Source organism: Poromitra crassiceps (assembly GCF_964638095.1).
Source record: "Poromitra crassiceps genome assembly, chromosome: 1".
Classification (NCBI taxonomy): domain Eukaryota; kingdom Metazoa; phylum Chordata; class Actinopteri; order Beryciformes; family Melamphaidae; genus Poromitra; species Poromitra crassiceps.
Genome location: NC_139623.1, coordinates 37,885,072 through 37,907,953, shown reverse-complemented (window position 1 = coordinate 37,907,953; position 22,882 = coordinate 37,885,072). Strand labels below are relative to the sequence as shown.

At 43.5% G+C, this 22,882-nt stretch overlaps 1 protein-coding gene across 1 annotated transcript; it reads left to right on the top strand.

The window, feature by feature from the left end:
* Window positions 1-1,493: 1,493 nt before the first annotated feature.
* LOC310783031 (arrestin-C-like) lies at window positions 1,494-21,012 on the top strand (the record flags this gene model as incomplete). Its single annotated transcript, XM_083643812.1, has 15 exons — window positions 1,494-1,580; window positions 1,770-1,972; window positions 8,835-8,865; window positions 9,050-9,110; window positions 9,304-9,348; window positions 13,149-13,339; window positions 13,682-13,741; window positions 16,651-16,727; window positions 16,902-17,037; window positions 17,289-17,373; window positions 17,498-17,570; window positions 17,703-17,840; window positions 20,514-20,597; window positions 20,844-20,867; window positions 20,949-21,012. The coding sequence occupies 15 exons, from the start codon at window positions 1,494-1,496 to the stop codon at window positions 21,010-21,012; spliced, it is 1,359 nt and encodes a 452-aa protein (XP_083499938.1).
* Between the last annotated feature and the right edge of the window lie 1,870 nt (window positions 21,013-22,882).

Below are 22,882 nucleotides of genomic sequence, written 5' to 3'. Positions count from 1 at the left end.
GAGGAATTGGTATGATTGTTGAATGTTGGTGTAAAGTAATGGTGGGTCTAGAAAGAAGCCATTTGATTCTGAGGGCCTAAACCAGAAGGTAATGGTGACCTTTGTTGATGTTTTAGCTGAAAAACTTGTCTTATTAAACTCAATTGTAGTTGGGCAATACTGTATCTTGACACAACATCACATTGTCTGCATTTGGCCACTTATCCGTGGGAATAAAAAAAAGCAAACAACAAAAAGGTCCCAGGAATGGGTAACACTTTACAATAAGGTACACAAATAATATACTAGTTACTAGTAAACTAATGAGAAACAAACTTTTAGTTAATGAATAGATAATGATTAGTTAATGGCCTTTAATCATTTGTTAATCATTAAAGGAGAATTTCGTTTTTTTTTTAACCTGGACCCATCTCCTGGCATTAATTATGATTTGGCCACTCACCTAGCGATCTCCGCGGCGTTTCTGGCCGTCCTAGCGTTGTTTTGAGATCAATAGCGTCCAAGTCAGTTGTAAAATGGAGCTGACTTGGGGCCAAGTGTGAGCCTGTCTTTCCTGCATCTAAATAGCTATTTTTATTCCCGTTTTCGCCAAATATCGTCATAATCTGATCCCTCAAGAACCACCACAGTGATATTTCGCCAAAGGCTGTTTCCTGGAGTCGCACAGGGATCAAATTACCTCAAACGTGATCTCGGTCACCAAGTCTCGTGAAGTCCCGCGATACTTTCCTGCCGACTGGCCAAATACAGGAGGACGCTTTGCGGTGGTGGTTTTAGCGCAACCTATGTGGGGTTTGGCATAACCTTCGTTATTTCGAATCCCACATAGGTTACGCCAAACCCCACATAGGTTACGCTAAAACCACCACCGCAAAGCGTCCTCCTGTACTTGGCCAGTCGGCAGGAAAGTATCGCGGGTACACCGCTCCCTGTCTGGAGCTGTGCCACTGGTACACCGCTCCCTGTCTGGAGCTGTGCCACTGGTACACCGCTCCCTGTCTGGAGCTGTGCCTCTCTAATACACCTCTCCCTGTCTGGAGCTGTGCCACTGGTACACCTCTCCCTGTCTGGAGCTGTGCCTCTAATACATCTCTCCCTGTCTGGAGCCGTGCCTCTGGTACACCTCTCCCTGTCTGGAGCCGTGCCTCTGGTACACCTCTCCCTGTCTGGAGCTGTGCCTCTACACCGCTCCCTGTCTGGAGCCGTGCCTCTGGTACACCTCTCCCTGTCTGGAGCTGTGCCTCTACACCGCTCCCTGTCTTACCTGGAGTGATGGTCTCAACATTTCCAAGTTGCAAAGACAAAAATAACTGTAATTGTCCTCTCAAGCATTCTCATCTCTGGCAGAGGCGTCATGCCCATTCAAACTGGGGGAAGGCACGTGCCCACACATAGATAGCCTATGTACACACACACAAATGTCTGAGCAGCCTGGTCAGAGAGGCCGAGGAGCGCACTGACTGACAGCGCTCTGGCTCTTCTCTGGATGTGGGATGTCTGGAGCCGTGCCACTGGTGCACCGCTCCCTGTCTGGAGCTGTGCCTCTGGTACACCGCTCCCTGTCTGGAGCTGTGCCACTGGTACACCGCTCCCTGTCTGGAGCTGTGCCACTGGTACACCGCTCCCTGTCTGGAGCTGTGCCACTGGTACACCGCTCCCTGTCTGGAGCTGTGCCTCTCTAATACACCTCTCCCTGTCTGGAGCTGTGCCACTGGTACACCTCTCCCTGTCTGGAGCTGTGCCTCTAATACATCTCTCCCTGTCTGGAGCCGTGCCTCTGGTACACCTCTCCCTGTCTGGAGCCGTGCCTCTGGTACACCTCTCCCTGTCTGGAGCTGTGCCTCTACACCGCTCCCTGTCTGGAGCCGTGCCTCTGGTACACCTCTCCCTGTCTGGAGCTGTGCCTCTACACCGCTCCCTGTCTGGAGCCGTGCCTCTGGTACACCGCTCCCTGTCTGGAGCTGTGCCTCTGGTACACCTCTCCCTATCTGGAGCCGTGCCTCTAATACACCTCTCCCTGTCTGGAGCCGTGCCTCTACACCTCTCCCTGTCTGGAGCTGTGCCTCTAATACACCTCTCCCTGTCTGGAGCTGTGCCTCTGGTACACCTCTCCCTGTCTGGAGCTGTGCCTCTAATACACCTCTCCCTGTCTGGAGCCGTGCCTCTGGTACACCTCTCCCTGTCTGGAGCTGTGCCTCTACACCGCTCCCTGTCTGGAGCCGTGCCTCTACACCTCTCCCTGTCTGGAGCTGTGCCTCTAATACACCTCTCCCTGTCTGGAGCTGTGCCTCTGGTACACCTCTCCCTGTCTGGAGCTGTGCCTCTAATACACCTCTCCCTGTCTGGAGCCGTGCCTCTGGTACACCTCTCCCTGTCTGGAGCTGTGCCTCTACACCGCTCCCTGTCTGGAGCCGTGCCTCTGGTACACCACGTCCTGTCAATGGGAAGAAGCCTATTTGCTGAACCCCCCATTTGTGTGTCACTCCTGCAAACACCTGACAAGTTAGGAAGTGCACTGACTGACTAGCTCCCCCCCTTTCCGTCTGGTTTTGGGGAACTTAAACTTTTTAAAGAGTGTTTGTTGTATTTGACTTGATCTAGTATGTTTTATCTGAATTAAATACAATTTTCAGCATTTGCACCAGAAGCTCTCCCCACCCCTCTCTCACTCTCTCTCTCTCTCTCTCTCTCTCTCTCTCTCTCTCTCTCTCTCTCTCTCTCTCTCCCTCTCTCTCTCTCTCTCAATTCAATTTCAATTCAATTCAATTCAATTTTCTCTTATTGTCAAAGTAAAATCTCTACTGTAAACAATAAAGCAGATGTTCTTTAACTGTCTCTGTGTGTATATTCTTATAAATAACATGAATAAGTTTTGAATGTAAGCACACACACACACACACACACACACACACACACACACACACACACACACACCCACACACACACACACACACAGGCTGCACAGGGGTCATGGTGTCTAGCACCACCCAATGGTCACTGACACACTGTGACACAGCCACAGGCAATCATTTCTTGACATCTTACAGTATTACCAGCCAAGTTGTGGAAAGACTTAATTTGTTGAAAAGGATAGAATTAGTCAGGATTGAACAGTAAGTACAACATGTCTGAATTGAACCAGGCAAACCCAAACCAAAAATATAGCTGCAATACTGTCCATTAAAGGAAAACAAAAAACAAAACACTCAGAGAGTGAACTTGACTGACTGCGCTCTTCCCCCTCTCTGGACCTGGCATAGAACTGTCCTGTGCCACTTGAGGTCCTGTAGGATTATGGTATTTGTAAGACTCTGCTGACTGTACCATGTATTTCCAAAGGGAGGAAGGTTTTGGAGTGTTCAGCTGCAGGTTGATGGCTCCAAACCATGACACAAGTAGACTTGTTACCTCCCTGTAGCCTATGTGGTAGGTGGTGTCACCTGCAAACTTGAGAAGTTTAATGGATTCACTGTTGGAAGTGGAATTAACAGCATGCTGCCTATCAGGTTTGGGTGAAAGAGCAATTACTAAGGAATTGTTTGTGTTAGAGAGATGGGTGATGTTTAGTTTATCGCATCAGGACATCAGTTTCAGGTAAGTTATTTTAATTATATAGGCTATTAATCTTCTTTTCCAGGCATGCAGGTATCTCAAATGAGCTGACTGACACAAGCGTGACTGTGGTACGCGTACGCAGGTGTGGAATTAGGCATGTTGAGCTCGAGCTAAACACAAACAAACGGGGTTGTCCTACAACCCAGGTTTTACGAGTGAGAACGAGGAATCTCACACTATGCCAAGTTGCTCCATGCAACGCCCAACTGGACAATGTCTATTTTCTCAGAATTGACCCCTATAAAACCATCCATTACACCTGAAGGTGTCATTGGCAATGGCATGGGCGTGGCCACCCACTCCGCCCCGTGACGAACATGTCACGTCCGCGCCATCTTGCCATACCATCACTCAAGCGTCCAGCAGCCCATTGTTCTGAAGAAGCAGCGAGGCTAGATATGTGAGATTCCTCGTTCTCACTCGTAAAACCTGGGTTGTAGGACAACCCCAATGTTTTACATAGTTTCGAACTTCAGAATCTCTCACTATGCCAATTATCCAACCAACCTTGCTGCAAGGAAGCACCTCGTGTGATCCTGAGATCCGAGGCTGGCGACGGAGCACATGGCCTCAGCCCATGGCAATCCGCAGGCATAAGAGTGACTTAAGGAACTACCGCCCGGCGGCTGACAACACAGCGTGCACAAAGGGCGCACTGGCCACATCAAGGCTATAGAACCTAACAAAGGTGTGGTGGGTAGACCATGAGGCAGCTGCACACATGTCTTCCACTGACACACCACGCAACAATGCCCAGGATGTTGCAACACCTCGTGTGGAGTGGGCCTTAATACCCTCCGGGGGAGCCTTCCCCACGGCAGAGTATGCCAAAGCAATGCCCTCCACTATCCAGTGCGACATGCGCTCCTTGGACAGTGCTCCACCCAGGGCCCGTGGCCCAAAGCAAACCAGTAACTGGTTACTAACAACTATTGTGAACAGATCAGCCTCTTGAGTCACAAACTGGCAAAGAATTACAACAAATAAATAAGCCCATATGTATGTACATTTATCTCTTCTCTTCTCTCTTCTCATTGTGGAGACTTGATTCCTTCTGGTCCAGATGGGATTATTGGCCTACTACAGCCATGCGTGACTACAGTATGTGGCTGTAGGTGTGTCCCTGTGATTCCCTTGACTGGTATTTTTAAACTCTTTGTAGTCCAAAAGAACTCTCCACTGATTACTTAACAGGATTACGAAGTAGTCGACAGCTATAAGGAGCCGGTTAAACCCAAGGGATGGAGAGAGGCTGCAGGTATAAAGGGGGACATCAACAGTTGCAGATCGCACACTCTCTACTCACCCTGACACTCTCTAATAGGATCCTAGACGATTGAAAACAGGTAAAACTTCTGGATGGATGGATGGATGGATGGATGACAAGGTAGAAGGATGGAACAAGGCTTAGTTTGGACCAACGGATGCAATAATTGAGGGTGGAAGATGATGACAAATTGGATAGGTTGATGAGTAAGAAGTGCATGGTCTCATACTTTAAAGATGATGTGTTCTGGCTGCGCCGTTTGCCAGGGTTCATCTGTGTCGCTGCTGTGGTTTAACACTAGGGAAAGCGACCAGATGCTCTTTCCATGATCTCTCATCTAGCCGCTTAAGGCTGAAAGGGCATTCATCTATATTACATTTTAGGCTTAAGTGGGAATGCAGTCATCCTAATTGTATTACAGTGGATTATTTTACAGGACTTGGTAGTTTACAGTCTGCTGGAGAAGGGCTTATAAAGTCAATTTCAGTGACGATAGACATGAGAAAGAAGTGCATGCATAGTATGGCTTAATCCGTGGGCTGATGTGCAAGGCAGGTCATGTCAAGTTTATTTGTATAGACTTAATTGAAATGAAATGAACACTCTCTTATATAAAACATTTAAAAAATGGGCATAGAAGAGAAGAGAGGCAGGGGAGAAGATTGGAGGGAGAGAAGGTGAATGGAGAAGAGAGTGCGGAGAGTGGAGAGGAAGGGGAGTGGGGAGAGAGAAAGGGGAGAGGAGAAAGAAAAGGGAGAGAGAGGGAAGAGAGAGGGGAGAGTGGAGAAAGAGAAGAGGGAGAGGGAGAGGAGAGGAGAGAATGTGGAGAGAGATAGAGAGGAGGGACAGAAGAGTGAGAACAGAACAAAAGACATACAGCTGTTACTCATTTCGCTTGGCCACTCCGCTGCAGTGCTACTACAGCATCAATGCCACTGCTGCAATGGCATCTTCTAACTCCTCTAACCTTAACAAGACCTACCTAGCAACCAAAGAATCTAGTTAATCTACAGCTTAACCTAGACTATCCTAACCTAGGGTTGTACAGTAGTACTCAAGACCGATCTTGAGACCACATTTTGATTTGATGGTCTCGTCTCGGACTCACCTGGTCCTGGTCTTGACTCAGTCTCGGACAAGCCAGACTCGGGACAAGTCGAGACCACGACTGCAGTGGCATCATTACCTGCCTGTGCCTGGTCTGATTTACTTATTTATTTAGATTAATTTTTTTACTGTGATTGAAAAATCCCCCCTTCAATTACAACCAACAGCTTTGCAGTTTGAAAGTTTTACCACTGAAACTGGCTTGTGAATGAAACTTGTGGGTTCAGCGTAGGTGGAGCTTAGGTTGAGCGTTGCTTCGGCATCCTGTGTGAACAGGGGGGTAACATAGACTAACCCTAACACATACCATCCTAACATACACTAACCCTAACATATACCATCTTAACATACACTAACCCTAACACACACTTTTCACCATCCTAACCCTAACTAACACACACTTTTCCACTTACATTCATAAAGACACTGGGCCCTATCTTGGTACAGGCGATATCCCCTATTTGCGCTTGCGCACCTGTTTGCGCGTGCCTTAAGGCAGGGAAGATTGAAGTCCGCTTTGCGCTACTGTCCAGGTGTTATGCCCCATGCCCGGCAGCAGCTAAATGCATCCCCACCTCATGGGAGCATATTGTAATGATTTATACAGAAACATAACTGTTTAAAAATGATATAATTGTTTGGGTAGACATGCTCCAAAATATGGTGGGGATGCAATTACTCGCGGGGGAGCATAACTCATCCCAACAACTGGCGCAAGCGCAGATTAGAGGCGTGCCAAATCATTTATGCACTGCGCAAACGGGATTTGGGCAGTGTTAACCACCAGAATTATTCACAGTGGCATGGCACGTCCGTGCGTAATGACGTTTCTGCGCTGCGCAGCGTGGAGATTATGGTGCGCAGAAGTGCAGCGAGTATTTTAGCGCCTAAGATGTGCTTTTCAAAGCTCTTAGCGCAAAGTAATTGCGAGTTGCTGACAATAGGATAATGCCATCTATCCCTACATTTTAGCGCTGAAACGCCTGGTTTGGCATGTGGCACACCTATGTCCAGTACAATTATAACAGGCATGCGTCTTGTGCACGCCCCCAATTTGCATTGCGCGCAGCGTTATAAACGAGCGCAAACGCTAAATTACTGCTTTTGCGAAGATAGGGCGCCCACTATGTTAATTCTGCATTTTGCTCAACTCAAAAGTCAAGGTAGAACTGCTGGTGTACGTATATGGGCAGGTAATATTCAGTTTGGACTTATGTACCAAGATTTGTGTACAAAAGTAAAATACAGACAACCTAAATAATGAAGAGCTTACATGTCAATGAGGTTAAATCCGGACAGTAGATGATGTCTACTGTCAATCGAGATACTTGTAACCCTACTTTAACTGTAACAAGTCCATTTTGAGAGCTGTAATGGACTAAAATTAAACAGCAAGGTGTCAGCCTTAATTCTGCTCTCTTGGAATTGGCTTTATGACTTTGCTCATTACAGACCTAAAGAGAGTTACAGACTTAGTGACTCATGACCTCAAGGATGACTATAGAAGCTACTGAATGGGCTTGATCCATTTAACTGCCCTCCAATAGGCTCCTCAAGCTTTAGCACAGAGCTTTAGTTTCAGGAGGACAGAATGTGACATGGTGTGTGTGTGTGTGTGTGTGTGTGTGTGTGTGTGTGTGTGTGTGTGTGTGTGTGTGTGTGTGTGTGTGTGTGTGTGTGTGTGTGTGTGTGTGTGGGCGTTCAGAAGAAAACATGGCACCCCGCAGCCTTAGCAGTTGACAATTATCTGACCTCCTAATAGCTTTAAACCCCACACCTCTTTAACCTCTGTGTCTACTTCTTTTCTCTCATCAGAAAACATCTTAAGACCTCCTAGACATGGCCCGGTAAGTATTGTTATCATTCTATTACAGAATGTTTAAATTTTTAAGTTTAGAGGTATGTTCACCCGTTCACAACTAAATGAATGAATTGCAAACTCAAATTATAAGAAAATGAATAAAAGAAAACACTACAAACTGGAAATCACTCTGGCATACGTTTAATTGTGCACATTTTGAGGTCACTAGATCCATTCTTACTTTGAACTCCAACCCCCCAAAATAGTCAACAGAAGATTGATTGGCAAACTTACTTAAGAATAGAATAAAAGATGCAAATTTGAGATTCTACATTTTGAATACCTCTAAAAACTGGACCTCCCTAATATATGGACCTCACTTCAGAGACAACAACTAAAACAACAGAGACAAAGCCTAAAGATATAGCTGATAACTGGCCAGGTCTCTACATGATACTGGAAGTGGTTTTACTTCCTTGGAGTTGTGAAGCAGATGTCAGCCAACTCCTAAAACGGACTATTGGTTTGATGGTTTATGGGTTTGTTCAGACTGATACAGTTCATTGCATTAGTTCAAACATGTTCTCAGGCCTTGACACATGGAATGAGAGATGTGGGAATCCTGTCACACCATTTGTAGCTCACTTGCCTGGGCTAGCATCTAAATCCAGGCAGCGCTGAGGCAAAGCTGCTCCACACTTAGCTATGCCTAACCGGATAAGAGGCAACATGGGATTATTGGCCCTTCTGCTGCTTTTGCAGCCACCTACCTTCTAATTATTCTGATTATTATTGTATCTGCTTAATCCAGACATTATGACCTTATCCACTTATGTTTGCGAGTGCGACCGTATAACTCCCTTTCAAGCAAGCAAGACAAGCTAAACCAAGCGAAACGCACTTCAACATATGTTGTCGACTCTTTAAGCATCATTCCTGCGATCGCCATTCACCATTTCATTTAAAAAAGCACACGAGGACCCAGTGCATGTAGGGCTAATAGGCCTATAGTCTTTGAGTGGTGTTTCGATTCTTTGTTCTCAGGGTTTTCAAGAAAACCAGTAGAAACGGTGGGGTAAGTCTATTTTTCTTGATTTCTTGTCTTGTCCTCTGCTCTCTCTCTGTAGCCGATTGCCAATAGATTGCTGTTAATATCAGTTGTTGAAAGAGGCTCAAAATAGATATAGTAATGGCACATGAATTAAACATCCTTGGAAACTTGTCTGCTGGGTGCTGACTTCCTTCCTTCTGTCCTACAGCTGACCCTTTACCTGGGGAAGAGAGACTATATAGACCATGTGGACTCAGTTGACACTGTTGGTATGTTCCTCCTTCATGTGTGTATGAGTGTGTGTATGTGCATGCATGCGCGTGTGTGTGTGTGCTGTGTGTGTGTGTGTGTGTGTGTGTGTGTGTGTGTGTGTGTGTGTGTGTGTGTTTGCGTGTGTGTGCGCTCGCAGGTCCATAGTGAAGAAGATAAATAACACATTTTGTAATGTTGTCATCTTTACAGAGGGTGTTGTAAAGCTGGACCCAAAAGATTTTGGAAACAGGAAAGGTAACATCAACAGTAGACTCTGTAGACTCAAGTATTTCAATGTCAATCACCATTAAATAAAAACACACACTCAGGTGTTTAAGTAATTGGTGTAGGTTTAGTACACTAGGCTAGGTAAACAACTACAGGCAAATACACTGTAGTTGTTTACCTACAGGCTGAATACACCACACCAAGCTTATCCACTGAGCTTCATTAACAAGTCCAAGTCACGCTGATTCCAATGCTACAAAGCGTGTTGAAATCCGTTGCTTGCTTGCAGAGGTAGATGTGTTTTAACGCAAAGGTTATAAGCTATTCAGCTAATCTGTGTACTGTACAGTATGTGTCACGTGACGATGACGTCGCGGCAGCTTTTGGTCGCTGCTCTCTTTCCATTCACTCTCGACCTCGCTTGACCACTGAAATGCACTCTCTTGCTCGCTGGTGGAGCCAGGGGGAGGGGGGGGGGGGGGGGGGGGGGGGAGGGGCTGAGGCTATGAACAGACAGACATCTCATGCTACACACGCACGGCCCGACAGGCACACGTCATTCAGAAGTGGCTGCACCGATTAGAAATGAACAACCTGAAATACAAATGCAGAATTTCAATCACATCGACTCTCCGCCCCCCCCCCGCCCCCCCCCCCCGCCCCCTATATTTTATTTTAAAATTTTCAGAATACCAAAAAACAAACTCAGACACAGGAAAAGAAAAGAAAGAAAAAAGCATACAGATATATAGACATTCCAATATTACAACGTGGTGCTACCAGCCGCAGAAGGTGCTTATGTGCTTGTAAGAGATGCATGGGATCCCATGCGAGGGCTGCATGAGAAACCAGCCGGGCGAGTCACCTGTCTCCCCCTAACCTCGTCAAGGTAGGTCAGAAACGGGTCCCAGATAATTAAAAATCTTTTAAGTGAGTTGGTCCTCAGGAACCTGTCTTTCCATCCGTATAACAGAGATCATGTCCATGTCCGAAGGTGGAGAGGCGGACTTCCATTCCTGCAGAATGAGTTTAATGAATGAATGAATGATTTTATTCTGGATAATGCATGACAACCATCCGAGGGATGACATGAAAAGTGCGAACACTTGTTTCCATCATGGTCCCTGGTCTTATAAAAACATGACACACTATAACATGGTAACATCAGGTAAACAATACAGAACAATCAAAGGATAAGAGCAACAGAGATAAAAACCAACATACCATAACACCGGGACACTCATGTTTTACACTACTTTGTTCAACAAGAATTTTTTCAGGTTTTTAAAACCATTCAGAGAATTGGCAAACCTAATTTCTTTATGGATTTTGTTCCACTCCTCGCCCCCGTATAGAGGAACATACTTCTTCCTACTTTGCTCTTCAGATTGGGCAGTTACAAATCTGCTACACTGGCTCTTGTGTTCCAGCTCTGGATGTCACGGACACACTGGAAGTACTTGGTGAAATACTGTAGTTGGGACAAAGGTCATGTAATATTTTATAAACCATGATACGTTTCAACTGTTGAACTCTGCTTTCAACGGGGAGCCAATTTAAATCTTTAAAATGAGATGGGCCAATGTGCGTTCTTGAACTGAGGCCAAGGATGACCCTCATCAGTTTGTTCTGGGCGTTTTGGAATCTGTCTTTTGAGTTTCTTTGTTATGCCACTGTACCAGTACGCAGGTGTAGTCATAGTGACATTGAATTAAGGATGTAGCTAAAGTCCTCATTGTCTTCTTGTCCAGGAACTTAAATATTCTTGCTAAATACTTTGTCTTTGAGTGAATTTTTCCAGTGACTGAGAGGGCCATGGCTTCACTCATCATACACTGATCCAGTTGACTTCCCAGATACATTACACAACACTTATCTTGTAACATGACACCATTACATTCTACTGAAAAACTGGGTTTGTTCGTTAGTTTCCAAAAACAATGCATTCACATTTTCCTAGATGCAGGGACAGCTTGTTGTCACATAGCCAGCTGCTTACTCTCTGGAGCTCTTCACCCAGAGACTTTCCAACTGCATCTAAGGAGTCTCCAGTTACTAGCAGAGCAGAGTCGTTCGCGTACAGAAACAAAAGACATGTACCGGTACATGCAGCCTCCACATAGGCGGCGGGTGGGGCTGAGGTTTGGGAAGGCTAATATGAGGGAAGTATTTGACCAACTGTCTCACTTGTTTTAACGACCATGGAGGACATTATGTTCATAACAGCAATGCTATGCACTGACCGCACACAATAATGCAAAGGTGTGACCAATGATCACACTTGTTTAACCCACCACGAGGACGTATAGTTATCAACAACAACATAATGTTCATAAGTTCACCAACGAATAAAATTCCTAGCTAGAAAAGCGGTTTTCCTAGACACTCATATATTACACACTCTTGCCGGGGCACTAGTGCAAAGTCACTTTGACTATGCTGCCACCTCATGCCACCTCATGGTACACCGGACTAACACAACGATTAAAGGGCAGGTTGCAGACAGCCCAAAACAAATTAATCAGAGTTATACTTAAGTTGCACCCCTGTACTCACCTTGACACCAAGCACTTTGAAAGTATCCGATGGTTATCGGTCGAAAAGCGCACTTTATACATTAAAATGCTGCTCACTTTTAAAATCACTTTACGTGAGGTCCCGAAGTACCTACTAAACTACTTCTTACTTGTACGAGAAACACATCAGCACACTACTCGAGGTAGGTCGACAGATTTTATACCCTGTCGATTTAAAAGTCTGATGGGGAAAAATAGTTTCAGGTACAGCACAGCAGTTCACTGGAACAATCTACCAAGGGACATAAAAGCAAGTACTACTGTGACCAGTTTTAAAAGAGCCCTAAAATACTGGCTCCATAGAAATGCACTTTAAATTACTGGCTTCATGGCAATGCACTTTACATTTATTTTATAGCCTTTTTATTTCTTTTAGTCTTTTTATAAGTGATACATAATTGCCCTGCTGCTATTTGCTTGATCTGCTGCTATTTATTTTATCTTGAGTTCCTTTAATGTAACTGCTCTCCTCTGTTTTATGTTTCTTTTAAATTTTTTAAGTGTTTTATGTTTTTTATGCCTCGTCTTACTATATGTTTTATGTGAGGACCACAATGGAAATAAGCCCTCGGACTTTTTTGTGTTTTTATCCTCGGTGATTGTCTGTTCTTTCATTACTATATGTACTGTTGTGTTTTTTTATTTTATCACCAAATAAATTCATTCATTCATTCATTCATAACAACACAACTGACCTCACACAATAATGCACAGTCAACGATCACACACACCGCGGCGGACGTTATACGTTCACAATTATCCGCACTGACCGCAAACAATGCGGGGGGCACCAGGGCAACACAACACAGTAAAAGGCCAACTACTAGCTCTTACAAGTCTTATCATGACTAATAGTGCAAATTAAAAGTATTCATATCAAGACAAACATGGCACGGCAGGCAATAATTATTGTCTTACCATAATGCAGACAGAGCAATATGCGACGCCTCGTCTTCGCATATAGGCATCGATGATCTCTTCTGTTGTAACGTGTTCTGTCAGCGACTTTAAATTGGGTCAGCTTGTGCCTATAATATTAACTGAGCAGAGTTGTATCACAGACAGACTCCTACCCCATATAATGTCAGATACTGTAAGTCAATGCCAAGTTCCCCCTGCCACGCTTAATCACACTCACTCTTACATACCCATTACACATTCAATATTTCCAAAATCTAAAAGCTTTTTATTAAGTCCATCCGATGGGCAAGAGAAGATAATAAAATAATGAATTAATTTTTTTGTTCCTAGTGTTTGTGCAGATGGCTTGTGCCTTCCGTTATGGCAGTGAGGAACTGGATGTGATGGGCCTGTCCTTCAGGAAGGACATATTTTACAAGCAGATCCAGATCCACCCAGCCATCCACAAGCCCGCTCTGACCCCTGTGCACGACACCCTGATTAAGAAGACTGGAGGCGATGCACAGCCTTTCACTTTTGAAGTATGACAATATCTATCCAGATACATGTTCAACCTATTCGACCACATGGTCTACCTGTGGTAGCTGGGCTCAAACGAAAAGCTTCTTTCCAAGATGAGATCTCACCTGTTTACTTTTACAAAATGGTTGCTGGACACAACCTCTCTGTGGAATATCATGTCCCACTTGTCACAATTTATTTAGCATGTTATGCATAAAAAAAGATACATCTTTCAAAAGGATAGAAAACTTTTTGACGGGATTTCAGTTATCTGATATATTCTTTATTTTTTATCCTGAAAGGATTAAACAGATACAAATTAACTATGGGAGTTTAAAAAAAATTGTGAATTGTGTTTCTAGATTCCCACCAACCTGCCATGCTCAGTGTCTCTGCAGCCCGGACCCGGTGACAAGGGCAAGGTAAACTCATCTCTAATGTTCTAATGTTCTATGTTCTAATGCCATACCAACCAGAGATGCTCACAAGTCATTTTTTGCAAGTCCAAGTCAAGTCTCAAGTCTTTGAGCTAGAGTCCAAGTCAAGTCTCAAGTCTTTGGTTACAAGTCCAAGTCAAGTCTCTTACACATGAGCGTTCTATCATCTGCTGGATGCCATCCAGTCTGCTTAGAACACTGCATAGCTAAAACTAACGAATTCACGTACTGTATTATTCTCACTCCTTTATCTATTAGCATGCAGGGGTGGGTGTGGCAAGCGCTGGAATTGCATTTTATTTTATTTTTTTACAGTGCACCTGAACGCAACATGCAAGATACTCGTTGAATAAGTGTCCAAATGTTCATGTCATTCTGACCAATACTCCACTTCTGTTATAACGTTTGAGTCTGGAATATGGAATATCTTTCAATAATCTTTATGACTAAAAGACTAAAAGGCTAAAAGTAATCTCATGTGTAAGAAATGACTGTTCTACATTGAAGTAAAAATTTAAATAATTAAGTCGTTGGTTTTGGATTGATTTAGCTTCAAGAATTTTTGTTCGTGTGACCCTCAACACATGCTTTGTCAATCCTGGGCCACTTACTGATACTTATGCTTAGCCCTCAGCAAAATCTGGCCCTCTGGTAGCGAGGATTTTTTTTGTGGCCCTCTCTATCATCAAAGTTGCTCATCCCTGGCATACAGCATCAGTATTGATTATTTGACATTGTTATTAGTAGACCTTTCCTTAATGTTAATACACGGGAAAAAAAGATTGTTCACAAGTCCCAAATCACAAGTCACTGTGTGTGTGACTTAAGTGTGACTCAAGTCCATCCTCATCTCTGATACCTATAGCTACATAATAAATCCTTCAGATTTTGCCATATAACTGTATATGCCTGGATATTAAATGGTGGCAGTAGTAATTGTTGTAGTTGCTGTTGATTCATTAGAACTCTACTTAGGAAATTAATTTATCATAAGTAGCCTAAAGCCAATTTTTGCTTCGTCGCTCGACACTTTTGTTATGTCACCGACACCTCATATTTTGTCACACACTGTGATTGGCTAGAGAGACTTCCGTCAGTGTAGCAGTGTCTGGGATCGGGGTTACCATGGAGACGATTGAAACCTTTAGTTAAAGTTTAGCTGAAGCATACATTACGTTTGTAAGTTTGTAATTTTAGCTGAAGCATAAATTACAAACGTCATGCAACTCTTTTATTTCTGACATAGTGACACTATGTCAATACTTTGTCAAGTGACAAAGCATGTAGTCAGTTTGGTCATTTTTAAGCTATTTTATGTGTAGCCTTATGTTTTCCTGCTCTGCTATTTAGCCAAAGTGTTCGCCACTGTATTTTGTTGACAAATAACCTTATTTTGGGCTCAAACTCTTGCAGTGGCTCACGTGCTAGAAAGGGGTACGGACGTCAGACTTTATGGTTATCAATGCTCACGTCACCTGTCATATTAATAATATACAATATTACAGTGAATACAATCTGCCGTTAGCTTGGCTTACGTTTGCTAACGTAGTTCGTTCTGGCTCAAAACGCTGTGATAGTCACTTTTAACCAGTTCTTCAATTTATTTTGCTTATATACCCACCAGCTTTGATTTCTGTTGGCTGGTTATGCTGATATTTATATCAATATGTGGCTTCTGGGTGAACGTTTAGCGGAGTGGAGGCAGCCATACTGTTTTCGGTCTGACCGGCTGGAAGAGAGACAGAGATCGTATTGAAGGTGTGAGTAACCTCGCGTCACCAGGCTCTTCTCGGCGAGAAAGAACCTGGCCTCGGTTCACAATTGATTTTGTCACCCTGCCTGGTTCCGGCCTAGAGCCCGTCCTAAACAGGAAGTAAAAGCGGATATAGCTCGTCAACTTTTACGTTAATTGACAATTAGACACAACGTATCAGAACGGCAAACAACAAAACAAAAGATGGACGTACCGAACGAAGATTTTGAAGAAGTTGAAGAACATCGCGGATTCACAATCTCACATCTTTTAAGCCAATACAGAAGCTTTGCATCAGACAATTAATCAAGGAAAGAGACGTCAAGTTAACGGCAACAAATAAGTTTTTTGGCGCACTTCCTTCCGGTGTTCATTCTGGTTCCGTGGTTTACGCCCCCATGACAAAAAGCGGGGTGAAAGGTGCCCAGACTAGGTGTGAGTGAGGCTCGGCCAAAACACACAGGACGCGGAAGTGCAGCGCAGAAGCAGCAGAGCGCGCTGAGAGAGTTATCCTTTTGGGACAACAGTCTGACGTTGCAGTGGAACATCTTACCAATAGACCAGGGGTGACCAAACTTTTTTGACCCAAGATCTACTTTTCAAGTAGCCAGCCTCCCGAGATCTACCAGTCCAGTTTCAACATCGCAAACGCACACACATCGATGCATCTTAAATCGATGCATCACTTTTTCCCCCAATACATGATTTATTTTTTCTCACTTTACAATACAATTGCATTGTATTATGATCCATAATTAAAATAAACAACTGCATGTACTTCCATTATATTTTATTTTATTATAAAAAAAAAAAAAAAAAAAAAAAATCCTTAATGCCATGCGATCTACCACACTACCTTCGCGATCGACCGGTCGATCGCGATCGACGTATTGGGCACCCCTGCAATAGACGATCTTTAGTGCAAAATATTACACTGGTGACGTAGTTGATGACGGCGCGTGCAGTTTTTCATTTCCACTGTACAGCAGGATTATACACAGGTGGAAAACTGACTGGAGTGGGGCTTTAAGTCAAACTTGAAATGATGTCACACAAGACAGGGAAACTTACTAAGGCAGGCAAGGAACAGACACATCGCACACCCAGTACTAATTACTAACATTTCACTTTTGCTTTGCAGGCCTGTGGTGTCGACTTTGAGGTGAAAGCCTACCTCGCCATGGAGGCCGACAACCCTGACGAGAAAATTTCAAAGAAGTGAGTTCTATCACTTCACTGTTTTTCCACCATCTTTCCATGTGCACTCGTCTTTTAACCACTCTGTTTGCCTCATTCTTTCGTCTGAATAACGTTGTCTCTCCGTACACACCCTGCTTTCCATCCTCCTCCCCCCATCCCTCTCTCCTCCCTCTATCCCCTTCTTTCTGACAGGGACTGCGCTCGCCTTATCATTCGTAAATTGCAGTACGCCCCCAATCAGGTGGGCGCCGGGCCCAAAGCCGACATCTGCAGAAGCTTCATGATGTCCGACAAGCCCGTTCATCTAGAAGCTTCACTGGAGAAAGATGTACAGTGGCAAAACTTTCTTGTCTCATTTTTCACAGACAAAAAAGAAGAAGAAGAAATCACAGGCCGACCACCAATCATGAATTCATTGACATCAGCACCTTGTCTGTCCATACTGTAGTTCTTTGGGGTGTTTCAATTCTAATTTAATTAAGGATTAATTCTAACACTATGGTATCAACCATGCTGTCTCATATTATGTTGGCCATTGCAACATGAAGATTAATCCCTGTTTCCTGTTTTTGATCACAGCTCTTCATCCATGGCGAACCCATTCCAATCAAAATCAAAATCAATAACGAGAGCAACAAAACAGTCAAGAATATCAAAATCACCGGTGTGTACCTCTGACATTAGAAATCACACACATTTCATCCTACAAGTCCACAAGTGTTGCTGAGAGCACAGAAAAATAATTAATCTCTCTCTCCCTCTCTTCACTCGCTTCACTCGCTTCACAGTGGATCAGAACACAAATATTGTCCTTTACTCAGCGGACAAATACATCAAGAGTGTTCTTTGCAGAGAGTTTGAGTAAGTGGACAGGAAATTGAAATGACAGAGAGACAGCAGAATACAAACACGTGGTTTGATATGTGTGTGTTTGTGTGTGTGTGTGTGTGTGTGTGTGTGTGTGTGTGTGTGTGTGTGTTTTGTCCTCTACAGAGAGACAGTAGAACCCAATGGCACCTATGATAACACTCTGTCCATCACTCCGCTGCTGAGTGAAAACAAGGAGAAGAGAGGGCTGGCACTGGACGGACAGCTGAAAGACCAGGACACCAACCTGGCCTCCACCACTGTGTGAGTACAAACACAAGCACATACACACACACACACACACACACACACACACACACACACACACACACACACACACACACACACACACACACACACACACACACACACAAATAACTTGTAGCATTAAATGTACAGTACCAGATGGTTGGAGTTTGCTACATACGGCAAAATAAAAGCCAGAAAGTTCAAGCAGGAATACAAATTAACACCAATTTAACATTATTTTCTTTGACAGTTATTGAGAGTTGACTTGAGTTAAATTGATGCCAGTGATGTCAATCATCAACATCAACTTTAACTGAAATCAACTCTCAATAACTGTCAAACTAAATGAATGTCTGCAAAAATGTTTACAGTTTTCTGATATGTGTGAGATCTTGTGCAAAACAAATCAGCATTGTTTTTTGGTGAAGTTCTCCTTTAACGGCTCTGTTGCATGTGTGACGAGTCGACCCTCCCACTCGTCATCATCGAGGGCCGAGGCTGATGGAGTGCACCTGGGCCTGGTGTACTCCTTGGTTCTTTAAAAGCCAGATAACACCCCGGGATCATTTGGAAAATATAGGCTACGAGCGACTGCTCTGCTGGTTCATTTTTGTCTTTCTGTAGCTTAGGCCGTTTTTTTTCCCTAATCCAGTCCAGTTTTTATTGGTTGTCTCTTAGACTTCCAGAGGCTTTCTGTCAACAAGCAATCAAGCAATCAATCACTGCTTAATTGTAGATTTCCATCTGAGAAAGTTTGTAATAGTCTGGAGGACCTATTCCATGGCGAGATATGTCACTCCTGGAAGATTGGTAGCTGCCCATCATGGTGAAAGTCTTTCCAGATGAAGCCTACCCTGTAAGCAAGTATGGTTCCATTGTATCCCTCAACGTGTCCATCAACAGTGAAAACAACCAAAAGCTTCGTAATGTCCTGGTACAGCTTCAAGGAACAGGCAAGGTCAAAAGGTAATTTACAAGTTGTGTTGTGACCCACACATAGGCCGTTAAAATATATGGATGTAGCCACCATGACGTCACCCACTGTTTTTTGGACTGGTGTTTTGAAGCCTTTACTTTGACTTTTTCACCATTGCCATTTTGGTTATTTGAAGCCAGAAGTGATGTGAATTCGGATGAGAAGAGCCACAGTGTGGCCTGCTATTGGTGTCCAAATGTTCATGTCATTCTGGCCAATACTCTACTTCTCTCATAACATTTCAGTCTGGAATATGGAATAGGCTATCTTTCAATAATCGTTATGACTAAAAGGCTAAAAGTAATCTCATGTGTAAGAAATGACTGTTCTACAGCCATTTGCAGCCCTGGGGCAAAATGCGGCTCCAGGGCTGGACTCAAGAAAAACAAACGACCCCCAAAAACTCTACAAGGCAGAATTATGTTAATAAATCTCATTTGGTACAGCCATTGGATTTGTATCACTATTATATCAGGAGATTAACAAGAAATTACCAATCACAATGGGAGGGTTAAAAATAGGGTGACTCCCGTGAAGATCAGGAGTGTTGGCAGGTATAATCTCCAATGTGTGGCCCTTCGCTTACTTGATGTAAGTCAGTATGGCCCTCAGGGAAGAAAAAAAAGCCCACCCCTGAGCTAGCCCCTTGGACGCAGGCCTTCAACCTCAGCCCCAACCCTGAGTTTGTGTTTTTTGCTGGAAAATCTGCTTTTTTGACAGCAGCCATTTTGTGTCTAGGCAGGAGGTAACACAGGTGCAAGCAAAACATTGAGGGCCCCAGCACTGGAACACCTAAATGGATTGGAAGTTAGAAACCCTCATTAATGTTCTGCTTGCACCTGTGTTACTTCCTACCTGACACAGAATGGTTGCTGTGAAAAAGGCAAAGTGTTCCATCAACACTGAACATGGTCAAAACCAAAGCTCTTGTGGGGATTCCCATCATCAGTCTATCTGTCCCATGAAGTCTAAAATGTGCCATGTTGGTTCTGGATTCTGAAATGACCACAAAAGTAGCATCTGAAAGGACCCATCCTCTCCTGGCTCTGCATCTTGCAGGTGCTTGGTGGGCTGAGTCATCTGAAAGGACCCATCCTCTCCTGGCTCTGCATCTTGCAGGTGCTTGGTGGGCTGAGTCATCAAAGCTGATGGCGTGCACCTGGGCCCCGTGTACTCGTTGGGCTTGACCATCAGTGTACTCTCCCTCCTCACTCTATGGGGAGCATAGGGCTGAGGGAACATATGACCCCACCTGTGCACATTCTGTTCTATTGGTTTAACCCCAGTTTTAGTTATTAGCCCAGGGTGCTTAGATGAAAATATGTATTCTCCTTTGTTGCATCTCCATTTACTCTGGAAGTTAACCTAATAGATGTAGGTTTACTTAAGAGTATACTTGATTCATATTTCATAGCTTCTTATCTTTCAAACAAGGACAGATGTGTATAGGCCTTATGGTTGAGGAGCTATCCTGATTGATTTGGGGTATATCTATTTAGGCAAGAGATCTTGGATCAGGTACCACCGGGCCAATGGTTTTTACTTTTGACGTATGGCTCCCTTGTTGTTGCTTCCTTGAGCCAGGTTGTAACGCGTCACTCGTCCCGTTGTTCCATCACCCTCGCTGCCTAATAAGCAGAAATGCTGTACAATGGCTTTTCAAACAACTCCATTAAACCTTCTGATCCCTAGAATGTGTATTTGTCCCTCAGGCTGCGGCAGGGCATGGAGAAGGAAGTGCTGGGAATCCTCGTTTCCTACAAGATTAAAGTCAACCTCATGGTGGCCGGTGGAGGGTGAGTGTATTCCTGCACATTTACCTTTGTAAGAATTTTATTGCGACTAGTTCTGCGGAAACTGGGTTGAAATTGGAGGCTGGCTTAACTTCATGTGGAAAAAAAAAATGAAGACCACCATCATCGATGCTAAATGTATTTTTGTATAGGCTAAATTAAAGCCCGTCTTCACTATATACTGTATCATGTTTCTCTAACCAAAGAGACAGAGCCTAACCTGTGATGCCCCTCTTTTCTGTCTTGCAGCCTGCTGAGCGGCCTCATATCCAGGTGAGTAGCATGCTGTCACAGCACTGACTGCTGAGAAGTGATCAGCAGTTATCACTCTGATTGGTTTGTTTGTCTCCACAGTGATGTCACAGTGGAACTGCCCTTGCTCCTCATGAACCCCCAGCCCACAGGTATCTTTCAGTAACACTTATCTGAAAATATAAAGTGTTTTTTAAAACTCTTTTAAAAACTTCTAGTACCTGGATGTCTGATAAACTAACTTACAGTAAATATTACCATTACCATTAGAGCACCGCAAGAATGAGTCCGGAAGTATACTTCCGGGTTCGTCAGGGGAAAAGTGAATGAGGTTTTAGAATGGAGATTTCACTTGAATGCATCAAATAAGGTTAACAAAAGTTTATGGGAGCATGAATTTGGGTTCAGCAGGATGATCTTCACAAACGTTAATATTAATAACTTGTGACTTTTGGAACGTAAATGCGTTTTTTACGTGATTTTTAGAAAATGCTTCAAAAGGCATAAAAGTGATTTTAACGTTTGACAACATTATCCTACTGAACCCAAATTTGCGCTCCCATTAACTTTTATTAACCACAGACCTTATTTGATTTAAGTGAAATCCCCATTCTAAAACCCCATAGACTTTTCCACCGATTAACCACAATGGCGGTGATTTCTGGTTAAATACGTCACCCCTGCGGTACTCTATATACCCTTACAGAAAAAACACGAGGTTCACATGTGTCCACATGTTTCACCTCATGTGGACACATGTTCAATTTCATATGTGAAAACATGTGGAAGACATGTGAACCCCATGGGAAGCATGTGGTTTTGGAACATTTAAAAAAAGAACGGGCCAGCACACCAAAATGTTCCAAAGGTTTTAATGTGTCATCTGGGAGAGACGGCAGCAACGGACGTTTCAGCCAAAAGGCCTTCTTCAGCGTTGTGCTGCGTAAGGCGGAAATTGTATATATATATATCATGTTTCTCTAAACTGATGATGGTATGTGTATATATATATATATATATATATATATATATATATATATATATACACACAATAATACTGGACGTACATACAAATATTCAATAAAGAATTTTACAAAAAGCACAATGTATGACCACCGGTGGGAGGAAAGGGCATCAAATACCATTACAAGAAGAAAATATTGTTTACAAATGTCCGTTGCTGCTGTCTCTCCCAGATGACACATTACAACTTTTGAAAGGACATTTTGCTTTTGTTCTCTACATGTTTTGTTCTGTTTGAAAGAATGAATACAATTTAAGTATTAAAAAAGAGAGGATATTTTGGTGTGCTGACCTGTTCTTTTTATCAGTCTTTGTTCGCATTGCACCCAAGTTTTCTCATTGGATTGAGTATGCTCACTATCGCTGAATTTGGAACATTTTCACATGTGGAAAAGATGTGATTACATCTTTTGCGACATGTTGTATAGCAACATGTTTTCCGCACATGTGGAAAACAACATGGGTTTCATATGTAATCACATGGGAATTTACATGGGTTTCACACATTTCACATGTTAAAATGTTCCAAAACCACACACTTCCAATGGGCAAAGCACATGTGAAATTTAACATGATTTTGCACATGTGATCCCAAGTGATTTTGCACATGTGAAGTTAATGTGGTTTTTCTCTAAAGGTACACTCTGCAGTTCATGGTCCTTAGCATGTGCTATTATAAACCTGAAGCTTGACGTTTTGCTTTTATCTTCTCTTTCCTTCCCACATCACCTGTCCTTCCAAACTTAAGAGTGAAACTGCACATCATTGTACGTACAAAGTCATTTTATTACTTCAATCATTGGTGCTGTAATCTAAAATCATGTCACTTCAAGTAGGATGTGGAAGTTAGAGGTGAAATTTTTATAGTCCGTTCTGCACAGCGTTTTGCCTCTAAGGTAAATTTTTTTTCTAATGTTCTCCCATGTCCTGAAGTAAAACTCCAAATAGAGCTACCATAGTCAAGGTGAGGTTCATCCACAGCAGCACGCTCCAGGGGCCTAAAGCCTGTTGCA